General features: G+C 40.6%; 2 protein-coding genes across 4 annotated transcripts in view; both read left to right on the top strand.

Annotated features, from left to right (window-relative positions):
• The window catches only part of dus1l (dihydrouridine synthase 1-like), a 13,787-nt gene extending 9,012 nt beyond the window's left edge, over positions 1-4,775 (top strand). For both annotated transcript variants that reach the window (XM_080447283.1, XM_080447284.1), the window contains exons 12-14: positions 39-76; positions 669-744; positions 1,893-4,775. In XM_080447283.1, the coding sequence (XP_080303409.1) occupies positions 39-76; positions 669-744; positions 1,893-2,056 (278 nt within the window). In that variant the 3' untranslated portion in view covers positions 2,057-4,775. The remainder of the gene's footprint in view (positions 1-38; positions 77-668; positions 745-1,892) is intronic.
• Positions 4,776-9,905: 5,130 nt separating this feature from the next.
• On the top strand, positions 9,906-13,367 carry LOC308099173 (uncharacterized protein). 2 transcript variants are annotated; one of them, XM_080447793.1, is made up of 4 exons: positions 9,906-9,988; positions 10,842-10,947; positions 11,089-12,203; positions 12,900-13,367. In XM_080447793.1, exons 3-4 carry the CDS (start codon positions 11,379-11,381, stop codon positions 13,242-13,244), a joined length of 1,170 nt encoding a protein of 389 aa, XP_080303919.1. In that variant the 5' UTR covers positions 9,906-9,988; positions 10,842-10,947; positions 11,089-11,378; the 3' UTR covers positions 13,245-13,367. The 2 variants fall into 2 exon arrangements, with proteins under 2 accessions (XP_080303919.1, XP_080303920.1); XM_080447794.1 differs by having other exon boundaries at positions 10,842-10,951.
• Positions 13,368-13,954: the final 587 nt, after the last annotated feature.

The raw sequence follows: 13,954 nt of genomic DNA, 5'->3' as shown, positions 1-13,954 counted from the left end.
AAGGCAACAAAATGACTTTTTTTCTTCTTCTTTTGTAGCAAAGTACATCAAGTGTGAACAGTGTGGGAACCCAAAGGTGAGTCATGTGAGTCAGCGGTTCCCAAAGTGGGGTCTGGGGACCCCCATTGGTCCGTGAGGGGGTTCCTGGGGGTCCCCAACCAAATGATTTATATAGTTATAGGAACCAAATGGACTCAGAGAGCATGCACATGGAACCAAACGGACCCTAACGGGTCCGTTTGGTTCCATTTGTACGCTCTCAGAGTTAAGTTGATACTACAGTGTAGATTGGGGGTCCGAGCGATCAAAATTGTATCACATTTGGGTCCGCGGTCCTAATGCATATCAACTGCTAGGGAGTTAATGTTATATTCCAAATTTTGCTACAGTACTGCTCGGCAAGGACTTTCTTTTAACACATTTTACATATGGGGTTCTCTATACATGTTGAAAAGGGATATTGTGAGCTTGTAGATTGGCTATAAATTATGTAGATTGGCTGTATGTAGATTGGCTATAGGGGGGGCTTAGGAGGTGACCAAGTATAGACCCCTGGAGGACCCCAGTCAACTAAGTAGATTACCTACATTCATCCCATTGTCCCATTAACATAATTTCATATTGGGAAACTGAATCTGCTCTCTAAAGCACCGTCTTTCACTTTGTAGGGAAATAAGTGTGTCTTCGACCTTTGTCGAGCCTGCTGCAAGAAGAAGGCCTACAAAGAGGTCGCCGACTGTCCAAGTAAGTCCACACACACACACACACACACACACACACACACACACACACACACACACACACACACACACACACACACACACACACACACACACACACACACACACACACACACACACACACAAGGAAAACTCATCAATGGCCCATTTGATAGATGTATGAAAGGAAGATGGTGTCATTGTGGTCCTTGTGAGGCAGGCCTGAGATGATTGGTGCTTTTGAATACAGCGCCACCCAGTGTTCTGGTTAAACATGGTCCTGTACAAAGGGCCGTGCCCTTGCGAAATAGCCTCGATTATATTTGTTTTGTCCTGTGAGGACGAGAACTCGCCATCGCTCACTAAAACGTTGGCCCATGGGAGAACCACAGCATGCCGAGATTCATCTATATTGTGCAACCCAGTCGTTCCCAAACTGTTTAGCTCAATACCCTGGGACCCAAATCAGTGAAAATCGTCCATCTGTAAGGTCACAATTTGTCGCTCCGTGACACGTTTTGATTTCCACTCCTTTTTGAAAACCTTTTTTTTTAAGACATTCTGTTGAAAGATTTCTATTTAAATGTAGGGTAAGTGATATCTTTGGGTTAAAACAAAAAGTATTTTGTTAAAAGGTTAAAGCACTATATTCTGATAGTAATCATTGCTATAGAGTGTTTGTTCAGTAACAGGAGTCTCCCCGTCTCTCCAGCTCTTTAATAAACAGAAAATACATTTTCCGGTAGGTGTCAAAATCTCAGCCAATCAGGAGAAAGTACCCATTTTTAAGCTTCCTTTTTATAGTGTTCCAGTTCCAATTTTACCTGCTCATTTCTTAGTGTCATCACTTCCAATTTCACTTTAATCTATATCCTGATTGAGTTCTCTATCCTGATTGGATAAAATTGGAAATGAAACTGAAACGAAAATGCATTTTCTGTTTTATAAAGAGCTGGAGAGACAAGGAGACTCCTTTTACTGAACAAACACTCTATAGCAATGAGTACTATCAGAATAAAGAGCTATTTAACACTTATTTTAACCAAAGAAAATCACTTACCCTACCTTCAATTTCTGAAAATGTTTTTAGTTTTTTTGTAACTTTAACTTTTCCCGACCCAGTGTTTTGGGAAACGGTGGTGTATATATAACCTGTCTCTGTTGTCCACACAGGCCACGGACTGAGGTTCAAGACCAAAGCGGAGAAGAAGCAAACGGAGAAGGGGAACGAGGGTTGGGTGGAGGAGAGCAGAGCAGAAGAGGAGACTGAGAACCATCCTCTACCAAACACACACACAGAGCAGCTCAAGTGTCTTCACACAGAGACTGCCAAGTAATCTGGTTGACGGTTTCTGAGTGCCGCTGTCTTTCTCAGGACGGGGCTGCTCTTAATGGATTTGTGAAACTCTCTTGACCTAAAAGCATATGGACAACCTATCTGCAGACCAAAAACTGTGTATTTTTCATTGTAACACGGCAAGATTATAGACTGCTCTCTCTGACTGACTGAGAGACACATTTTCAGGTCATTATTTTTTGGGCACATACCGTACAAGTAAGACGCGCGAACGCGGTAAGCGAACGCAAAAAAAGAAAAAAAGAATGAAAAAAAATATTTTAAAAAAAGTAACCAATAAAAAAAAAATCTGCGTTAAAAGGAGCATCTTAGAAAAATACAAATTCACAAAAAAAAAACTTGGAATGTTTTTGAACAATTCAACAAAGTGTTTGAAGTGCCTGTTTCACCCACTTCCGGGGGGCGGAGCCAAAATCCGAGCCCGATGTATTTGTTCGTAGACCCCCACTTAGGGGGGGTAGAAAAAGTTTGGGAGCGATTCGGGCACTTTTCATTTAACATGGGGTTTCAATGGGGAGTTTTTAGGAGCCTTCTCCGGGGCGTGGCTTCCGGGGGAAGGGGCGGGCTTAAACGCAACCTTGACAGGTGTGTTCAGTTTTCAAAGACCTTTCATTTGATGTATGGTACGTCTAAATTGGACATTTACTTATCTCAGAGGAGCTGCACACAGGCAGTGCACACAGAGACACAGAGATACAGAGATACAGAGACACAACCCAAGCAGGGTTACATAGTAAGCTCCACTTGGTCGGAGGCGCGGCTTCGCCGCGCCTCCTCCCGCGTTCGCAAACACTCAAAGTGAGGCCATGGCCTCTAACGCAGTCATCTGAACATAATCATGTTCACACATATCATTTTTTGTTTGGGATTTTTTTTGTTGCGCCCATGGCGCAAAAAAAAAGAAGAAAAAGCTTTTGGAAGTGCTGTGCTTGGCCGAAAAAGCAGATCAGATCCGCGCTTTTTATAAGGTGAACGCTTTCTGTGAGCTTTGCTGTCGCTTCGCATCGGGTTCGAATGTGAAGAAGGCGATGGTTGGCGCTTGTAATTAAATGCTTGTGAACATACCTTGATGGAGAAAATCTGAGGCTCCCACTTTCCATAAATTTTTTCCCCAAGATGGCGTACGATTTTGTGAGGATTTGTGTCCTTTTGGGTCAAATTTATTATAGTCACCAAAGCTTGATGATTCGAGGGGCGGCAGTGGGCCAGGAGATAAAGCGGATGTTTGGGACCGCGGCTTGATCTCTGACTCCTGGCTTAATGTCGAAGTGTCCTTGAGCAAGACACTAAACCCTGACTGCTCCCCGGGCGCTGTTCAATAGTTGAACACTACTCCTAATAGTTATGATGGGTTAAATGCCTAGGACAATGTCCAGGTATACAGTATGTGCAAATGTACTACTACAACAACTAAAGGTTACACTATTATTATTATTATTATTATTATTATTATTATTATTATTATTATTATTATTATTATACATATCTGATCAGGTGGAGGTAGAAATGCATCATTTTAGTAAACCAAATGGACATCTGTTTTCATCTTTTAATACCTTCATTTAGGGTTATGGATATGGCTGCGTTTACCTTAGTTGACTTTTTAATATTTATTTTGCTTGGGTTTTGCTAGCAGTGCGTTGACTGTACAGTATGTGCCTTTTTCATTTAAAGAAAATACTGCCTATCTCGATATGAACTTGAGTTTATATCTGAGTACTCTGTGGACAGTGTATAGAATATTGGTTAGTCCATTACTGAAGGATTACAACTATTATGGATCATAAAATCAAGTGAAAAATGTTTCACCCCTCAGATTTCTCATCTGTCTTTATATTGGTTGGTTATCAACACTGTCGGTGGAAACCATGTACAAAACGGTTACTTTTCAGGAAATCGAAAAAATAACCTGCGTTCCAATAGATCCCTTGTAGTTGTTATTTAGTCACAAGCTCTTGTTAATGCTTTTCATTGGTTACAATATTTATAAAACCCACACACACTTAACCACATTCTCTTTCACTTTAACTTAGATTTTTTTTGTTCAACAATATCAGATCTGCAAGCTTGCAACGCATCACCACTTGCAATGCAAAGTGCTGTGAGCTTGTTGATCGGCTATTTTTGCTACTTAAGTGTGACACTAGTATGACAAATTAGGGCATTACTTCATGAAGAGACATTAAAAGGTTGAAATATGTGCATACAAAGGTTCTGCCTGGTGGCAACGTTTTCACATGCCCAGCCTTGATTTGCCCTGGGTGAGGGGAGTAATAAAACGACCAAGGGTGTTAATCTTTCCTGTATCTTCCCAAGGGATTACACGAATAGCGAAAATAGCCAATCTACAAACTCATGACACGTTGTGAGCTTGGTAGATCTGCTATTTTTGAAAATTTGAACAACACGCCATGTTAAACATGGATGAAACTCAGCCGCCAGTCACGGTGGCTGCAGAGGATTTGGTACAACTCGCTGTGGTCAAGGAGGCACTGGAGTTACTTCAGGAAGCAAAACAGCAGAAATAGATAGGTCACATAATGGCTATGTAACAGTGAAGCCAGAAGCACCTATACGGTGTTCTTAAACCAACTCCCTCCCCGTCGGGGTAATCCCAGTAGGACTGTCCAGACCTTTTGAAAGACAGAGTTACCAACGCTGATCTTGCCGCGATGCGATCATGTGTTAAGTATTCCACGTGCTACATCAACACCCATTATGAGGATTCCACGTGCTACATCAACACCCATTATGAGGATTCAGTGTTTGGAAATTTAGTGTAGTGTTTGGAACTGTTGGTTTTGTCAATACATGATTGAATATAATAGCTGATGTCTGGTGAGGATGCAGTCACCCTGTAGAGAGAATAAAGAGAAAATGTCAGCTGAGCACTTCCACCCTGAGCACCAGCGGGCGCCCCTGTGGTTCAGCAGGGTGGATGGATACTCATGCTGAGTGTTAGCGATGTTGGAGGGGTTTCATGTCATAGCCCCAGTGGTGGAAGAAGTACTCACATTGTTTACTTAAGTAAATGTATTTATACCACAATGTAGAAATACTCTGTTACAAGTAAAAGTTTGGTGTAAAAAATTTACTTGAGTAAGAGTACAAAAGTATTGGCACCAAATTATACTTAAAGTTCCAAAAGTAAAAGTACTCATTATGCAGTATGTAAGTTTGTCATGTCTAAAAAAATTGCAGATCTACAAGCTCACAACGCATCGCAAAACGACGCGTTGTGACCTTGTAGATCGGCTATTTTCAAATAGCCAAAGTATATATATGGGTTAATGTATGTTTTGTGGACAAAAAATATAATATCCATTAACTTTCCACCCTGATGAAAAGTTAGACTAGACAAAAAATATATAATATCCATTATATCTGTTTTGTCTGGCGTGATTATTATCTGTGTTATAGATTGCTATCTATGATTTTGTGATAATATTAACGCTTGTTCCCATTTAATGAGACACTGACCCACAGGGTCAGAGAACATTTGCGATATAATGGTCCAGGTGATGGGAGGAAGGTGCCAAATGATCTTGTGTGGTTTGTTAACTATGCACAGAATTTCTATGTGTGAGTGACTGTTCACAGTTACTGTTCCAGCCTCATATGGGTGAGGAGGATACAGGTCAAGTGGGCAGACTGGGCACCTAAACAATTTGGACAACTCTCAAAGTTAAATTGCAAATATATATATATATTTATTTTTAGATAAATGTATGTTTTCAAAAATAGCCAGGAATAATGTCAAGTATACATGATTTGAACATGCACGGTACTTCATTATCAAACCTAAATGTACCAGTTTATCACAGGTTTTATAGCAATTGTAATATTAGCCAGCGGTGTGGACTGACCAGTTGCATACCGGTGCTATTTGGGGATTATGTTTGCAAGTAGTTGCAGTTGCAAGGGGTTGCATTGGACTGTGGACTGGCCTTTAGATGTCATTAAAATGATGCGTTTGCCACATTTTATAAAATGCATCTAAGAATAAAAACAAATATTAACATATAAATAGATTAAATACATGCCCAGCGGTGTGGATACTAACTAATGATGCAGAATCTCCATTTTACTTGAGATTGTGTTTTGATGGGCAATCCCATCATCCTGCACCGTTTCCCACCCTATACCACGTTTTTGTTTTTATCACCATGTGATTACTATACCATTTGACATGCAATTTTCAGTTAGAAAATGCCACCACTGAATCAACTCCTTCAAGGATAACATGGGTGGTCCTTAAAAGGACCTTTGGGTTTAGAGAGAATTAAGCAGTCTACTTGGAGCTGGTGTACTTGGTCACAGCCTTGGTGCCCTCAGACACGGCGTGCTTGGCCAGCTCACCGCCGCCGGGGAGCAGCAGGTGGAGGGCGGTGTGAATCTCCCTTGAAGTAATGGTGGAGCACTTGCTGTAGTTAGCCAGTTTGGAGACTTCACCGGCGATGCGCTCACAGATGTCGTTGAGGGAGGAGTTCATGATGCCCGTGGCCTGGGCCACCCTTGGCAGCGAACTTAGCGACGGCTTTCTTACAGTCCTTCTCGGGCACTAGATTAATGGGTCCAAGCATGATGCAGTTGAATCCAAGACTGAAAATTGGTGTAGCGCACGGTTATATACGGTACGGTATGCAAATGAAGTGTACAACTCCCAACACATGATTGGATCATCAGCGGTCTCGTGTACCAAGCAGCCAATCATGTTAGGAGTGGTTTGTTATAAGTCCGTGTCACGTCTACAGGTTTCTCTACACGTGTATAGACATTGAAATTTTATCATGGTGGTTGTAAATGACCCCAAGGCACTGTGCTTTTATTTTGTTATTTGGATTGGTGTGTCAGATCACTCAGGTGCGTTGCATTTATGTTAATTTCAAGTTTCTGTGAGGTGCTTTTGAGATGCTCTTATTTTGAAAGTTATTGCTTGATTTCTCACTACTATCACCTGTCTGCTCTACGGAGCCCCTAAAGGGCCATAGAGCAGATTTTTTTTTATCTCGAGCGCACGACATCCTATCTCGAGCGCACGACATCCTATCTCGAGCGCACGACATCCTAAGTTGTGCGCTCGAGATCCTAAGACATTCCCACATCATAATAAAGTGAGGGAACAAGATCCTTATGTCGTGCCCTCAAGATCCTTATGTCGTGCCCTCAAGATCCTTATCTCGTTCTAACGTCTTATTAACTTGAGCGCACGAGATCCTAAGACATTCCCACATCATAATAAAGTGAGGGAACAAGATCCTTATGTCGTGCCCTCAAGATCCTTATCTCGTGCCCTCAAGATCCTTATGTCGTTCTAACGTCTTATTAACTTGAGCGCTCGAGATCCTAAAATGTTCCCTCAAGATCCTTATACTCACCTTTACGCACGGTGGATTTACTTGGAATATGCGATATAATAGCCTGTGCGACAGTGTGCGTCCATCCTATTCTTTATTATGGTGAACGAATTGATGCTATTATTATAATACTAATAATTATTATTATCGTTTTGTCCTTGTTGGTGTACAGTTGGTTCTGGTTGCAATGGATACGCTGTCGGGCCGGGCGCGCAACGGCGCAGAATGGCAACATCAGGCTCGCTCTCTCGCTCTCTCTCTCTCTCTCTGCTAATTCTCAACGAAAATCTGTGATTCTAATTTTCCTATGATCACCAGAAGTGAGAGTGTCAATTCCTTGATCAAATATGGTTTTATTCAAAGGAAATCAAAGGCTACAGCTTATGGAGCCAACATCGGTATAGTGTCCAAGCGTTTTCGAGTTTTCACCGCAACATGATTCCATTGCTCAGGAAATAAACAACGGATCACAATAATATAACATTCCCTATAATCAGTAACATGTAGGTGATACCTATGTCTATCAAATATGGTTTTATTGAAAGGCAATCAAAGGCTAGATCAAGCTTAGAAAGCAAACATCGGGTAATATCCGACGCTACGGCGGTTCCTCGGTGCGGCTGTTGAGTGAGACTATAGGACACTCATTTATGACATTGTGCCGGCCCGTTATATATATATATTGAGACGCACCGTCTGCCCTAGTTGCCTTGCCACGGACCGCCCGAGGGCCCCCGCGGTCGGCCTCGCCTCGAGCCCCATTTTAGACATTATGATAACTTGTGAAACGGGATACTCTGCATAACAAGTACTTTTAACTTTGGTACTTTAAGTATATTCCAGACTTTTACTTGTAACAGAGTATTTGTATTGCTACTTTGTGCAAGACAGGTGCTATTTGTCTTTCTTTAAGGTTTTAAGTTTTAATGCTATTTCAATCAATCAATGTCTTGGCAGGCTATACTGTTTCATTATTTGACGGGGTGTATGCTATTGGTCAGCAGAGATTTATGGCGCTATGGTGGGCTTGGTTCAGCACCATGGAGAGCGCCACAACCAAAACCGGTGGTCGATCAGTGCACCGCTACAACAACTTCAGCAGTTTCATTTTATGTTTATAAGTTGATGTTGTTACAGCTTTGGCTACTGGCTCAGTCATCAATCGCTATACACAAATATGTTTCTACATTTAAACAAACTATTACATTTTAAATCAAAATTCTGCTAATGTTCTGCAATTGTATGTGTCTTTGGAATAAATCAGTTAAATGCCAATGTCTGTCTGTCTGTCTGTCTGTCTGTCTGTCTGGATAGATACACGATTCTGGGAAATTCAGGTGTAATAAATGTTGATATTGTATAATTATTATACAACTGGATGGAATCACGAATCAGCATCACCTTGAACTTGGTCGTACATACAGACACAGCCCTTGCATGGAGCATGTGTGCACCGAAAATAGCCGATTCACAAGCTCACAGCTCATTGATGGAAGAAGTAAAAAATATTTCTACTTAAGTAAAAGTATCAATAGGCTACCCTAAATACTCTACTACAAGTAGCCTACAAGATATTCAAAATGGACTTGAGTAAAAGTAGGAGGCATCAAAAAAGTACCAAAAGTAAAAGTAGCGCACAACAACCATTGTGAGCTTGTAGATCTGCCATTTTCAATCATTTGAGTGCTTTTACTTTTGGTACTTTAAGTATTATGTTGACACCAACACTTACTACTCAAGTAACATTTTGAACACGGACATTTTAATTTTAACAGAGTATTGATACTCAAGTAGAAAATGCTACCTTTCCCACCACTGCCTAATTCTAGCCTGTTTCCAAAAAACTAAAGTTTAAAAGTCAAGCTTCTTGGGCATGTCACTCACAGTCCCGTGTCTTTTACCGTTTGAATTTTCAATCTAATTTTATTTCGGGCATTGGGCATACACGTTGTTTAAATGACTGGCCACAGGATTTGTTAGCCTGGTAAACCCTCCCTCCGGAAATCTCATTTCTATTTGATTCCAGGAGTGAATCAAATAGAAATGAGATTTCCGGAGGGAGGGTTTACCAGGCTAAGGATTTGTAGCAATTTTAGAAATATCAAATAGCCTATTAGGCCTTAATTATTGAATCATCAAGCATGTTTTAACCGTGTGTAGGCCTACTTTACATTAGTTAAGACCACTTTCTAAACATTTTATCTTGTAAGATTTTGGAGAAAATGGACATGGAAGTGTCCACTCTTCCTTAGTGCCCACTCTGTTACCACGTAAGCTTAATAATAATAATAATAATAATTATTATTATTATAATAATAATAATAATAATAATAATAATACTAATAATAATAATAATACTAATAATAATAATACAATAATAACAATCATTATTATTGTGAGTGCAGGGTTTGTTTAATGATGCCTGACAGAGCGCGCGCGCAGACTGATGACGTATTAAGGCTGCGACCATCATATGTTTACTCTCCTTGTGTTTGTGTGCACTGTGCTGCGGTCTGAACAGTGTAATACACGGAGATGTTCTTTCGTTCCAGAGAGTAAGTACTATGTTTTTGTTTATTAAGATAGCTTAAAGCCCATACATCTCGGACGCTACTTTATGAAATGGCAACCAATAACGTTGAGCTGCTTTGTAATCTGAAAATTCGCCAGGTTATTTACAGATGATCACGTCGTTGTTTACCTGGTATCCCATAGTTTCCATGTACAGATTATTTTGATAGTTGATAGATGTTTTAGACTGATGCTATGTTCTTGGTTTCGCTATTATCCTAGTTTACTGAGGCTCACAACACTGTCTCTGCATTTCACGGTTACCATGTTTATTGTGAATTACTCTGGTTAAGAGCGTCAGCTAAATGCCTACATTATACATTAAGAGTTTAATAATTCAATTTATAATCGACTAGCCTGCACCATCTTGGCTGTGGTGAACCAACCATTGCATGTCCAGTTATTAAATTTGCATTTAGTGATTTCTTCCGTTAAAGTTATTTTTAAATGGCTTCATATTCCGATTTCTTTTGTAGAGCTCTCCGACTCTGCAGCTCTTCAGAAAACAAAACATATGTTCAGGTTGGGATACCAATTTTATCCAATCAGAAGACAGAATCCATACAGGATACAGAGTGAAATTTTAAGTCACAAAGGAATTAGTAGACAATTGAAACTGGAACACTCTAAAATATGACATTGAAGCTGATAAATGGGGCTAAAAATGGAAACGCACATGAAAATGTATTTTCTGTTTATTAAAGAGATGGGGAGAGACCCCTGTTACTGAACAAACTCCATTTAGAAATCTTTATATACAGCTCAAATATATATGTTTTTAACCAAAACATATCACTTCCCCAACAGTGTTTATTTGTTTAATTTATTCAATTATAGGTGGATTGTGTTGTTCCTGAGACTTTGAGGAGGGGACTGTGGGCCCAGAGACTGCAGAGGAGCTCACAGACTGCTGGCTCTCAGAGACTGCAGGCTTCCAGGACAGGTCGGTGACATGACATGTCCCTCACATCGGCTGTGTACACTACAGTCTATGCCTGATGGATCACATAAATTACATTAAGTAGGAAGCGGTCACAAATATCACTTCCCCTGCCTTTAACAGTGTTTATTTATTCAATTATAGGTGGATGGTGTTGTTCCTGAGATCAGGAGGAGGGGACTGCTGAGGAGCTCAGAGACTGCTGGCTCTCAGAGACTTGTTGGCTATAGGTGGATAGGTGTTTTTTCTGAGATCAGGAGGAGCGGCTCAGAGACTGCTGGCTCTCTTCGGTTTAGAATTGACCGAGTTCTGGCTTATTTAAATGCTGAGTGCTCTTTGGCCTATATACATCCTTGCACTCACTCTCGCCACGTTTTTCTTTTTGTTTAACTAGATAATTTACTCTGGATGCCACCACCTACTTGTTGATAGTTATGGATAGAGACACCTTGATCAAGATTTGCTTTCGCTTGGGCATGATTTATGCAGACATTTTGTCTACACTTGCTTTGCATGGGATTATTGTTAGTAAAAGGCAATTAACAAGGATATTGAGAGGTTATGGGTTATATCGTCGGCGATATTCTGACTTGGATGATGCCATCGACTTTATAGCTGGTCAATTGGAAGGCCCTGGAAAACTACATGGATACCGGTGGATGTATACCAAGTGTCTGGAGCAAGGTATCCGCATTAGGAAGGAAGACATGAGAATCCTTCTTTCTCTGCTCGACCCAGTAAACTCTCAAGCTCGGCTGAGACGACGTCTAACCCGGAGGCGGTATTTTTCTAAAGGACCTAATTTCATATGGCATGTAGATTCCTACGACAAGCTCAAGCCCTATGGAATATGCATTAATGGGTGCATAGACGGGTATTCCCGCAGGATCATATGGCTGAGAGCTGCCTTCACCAGCAGCGACCCAAAAGTTATTGGAGGCTACTTTGTTGAAGCAATAGAGCAGACCGGTGGTTACCCAATGCTTTTACGCACAGACATGGGTACAGAGAATGTTGTGCTAAGAGACAGCCAAAGGTATTTGCGTCGAAATGATGAAGATGACAGGGCAGGAGAAAGGAGTTATATAACAGGAAAAAGCACAGCAAACCAGAGAATAGAGAGTTGGTGGGGACTTATGAGAAGGGAAGGGGTTGAATATTGGATCCAGCTGCTGGGAGAACTCAAGGATGAAGGGATCTTCACCGGTGATTTCCTGGACAAAGCACTAATGCAGTTGTGCTTCCTGGCAATCATTCAGGTAAACATTTGACGATCACAGACCATGCCTTCATGCATTAACATGATCAACTTTGAGTAGAGTAGGACAAAATATATATATATATATATATATATATATATATATATATATATATATATATATATATATATATATATATATCTGTTCAAATGGCCTTTTTCATGTGATAATGTGGCGTCCCAGGTGAGTGCTTATGTGTGGCTATTGAGTTTCGAAGTAATTAAATTCACACATAAAGTAACCATAGTGGGGGGTTTTTTTTTCATTCAGTGACCACATGCATGCGGGAATAATATTATGGCCCTCCGAAAAAAACTATAGAACAACTAGACTCACCTAGGATGACTTTATGCACGGTGGATTTACCTTGATTATGTGACATATAATAGCCTGTGTACGTTCATCCTATTCTTTATTATGGTGAAGAAATTGATGCTATTCAAGGATTATGTTTGTTTCGTTAATTGGTGAGTGCCAATTAAAAAGTGGAAATGTGAGTACTTTGTCCTCCATTGATTTGAAATTTTGGACGTGCTACCTGTTAGGGATTTTTTCAATTCCTACTTTTGATGTCTATACTGGATTTTGGGTGTAGCACTCCACCGAGAAAACCCATTGTTGATGCGCAACCTTTTTCTTTTTATTATCTAATCATAATCTCCCTCCCGCTCCCCATCTCTCTCTCTCTCTCTGTAGGAGGACTTAAATGAGATAAGGGATGTTTGGAACGCACATCGTATCCGGCCCACCAAGAACCCCAATGTCCCCTCAGGAATACCAAATGTCATGTACTTGGCACCTCACCTGTGGGGCACAGAGGACCATCTTCTTGTTCCATCCAGTGGTGACCTAGACACTTGCAAAGACCGCTGCAAGTTCTTAACTTCAGTTCCATGTGACAAGGACATGTTTGATTTGTGCACAATTGTTATGGAAGAATCAGGCTTGGGGTTCCCAGTGACTAGGTCACAAGCACTTGACTTGTATGTATCATTGAGGGATATTATCCGCCCACAAATATTTGATCAGGCTACTGCATGAATTACACCGTTTGTTTCAGCGTGAAGATAACTACCGATCCATTTGCAAAGATGAAATGTAGAAAAAGAAGTAGTTGTTTCAAATAAAACAAAACGGAAACCAGACAATGTATTGTATTCAATAATAGTTATGGTAGGCCTACAGTATAACCATTTTCTACATTTTCATTCCCCTATTCGTATTCTTTCTAAGCTGTAATATAGATGTGTAAATTATTATTGGAGTTTAGTTTCTATTTGTTTTGACACACACCAGGATTACTGCATGTTTTTGTGAGGGTATCTATCTACACTTGGGGAGCGCAACCTCCACACCGAGAGGCCCTTTCGCCAAGCCCACCTAGGGTATGGGCACTGATGATGCGGAGGAGAGAACACACCCACAGCATCCCCTGCGGGAATCGAACCCAGGACCCTCTAGCTGTGAGGCGACAACGCTACCGACTGCGCCACCGTACCCCCCAGCTTGTAATTTTCAATGCAAAACATTGATTACCATTTAAGTAATGCGACCATACCTCTCTACTAGAAAAATAGACTAATTGGACCTAGATTATTATTATTTTTTTCTATTTACTTTTATTTACATGTAATCTACCTATTGTATGAAAATCAAGTAAATAGAAAACAATTGAGTCCAATTAGTCTATTATTGTATTAGAGAGGCATGGTCTATACAAACAATTGCCAATGCTGACAGCTGATCAGCAG

This window comes from Gymnoscopelus braueri (assembly GCF_963280865.1).
Source record: "Gymnoscopelus braueri genome assembly, chromosome: 13".
Classification (NCBI taxonomy): Eukaryota; Metazoa; Chordata; class Actinopteri; order Myctophiformes; family Myctophidae; genus Gymnoscopelus; species Gymnoscopelus braueri.
The sequence above is the reverse complement of the archived record's forward strand: the minus strand, read 5'-3'. Positions and strand labels throughout refer to the sequence as shown.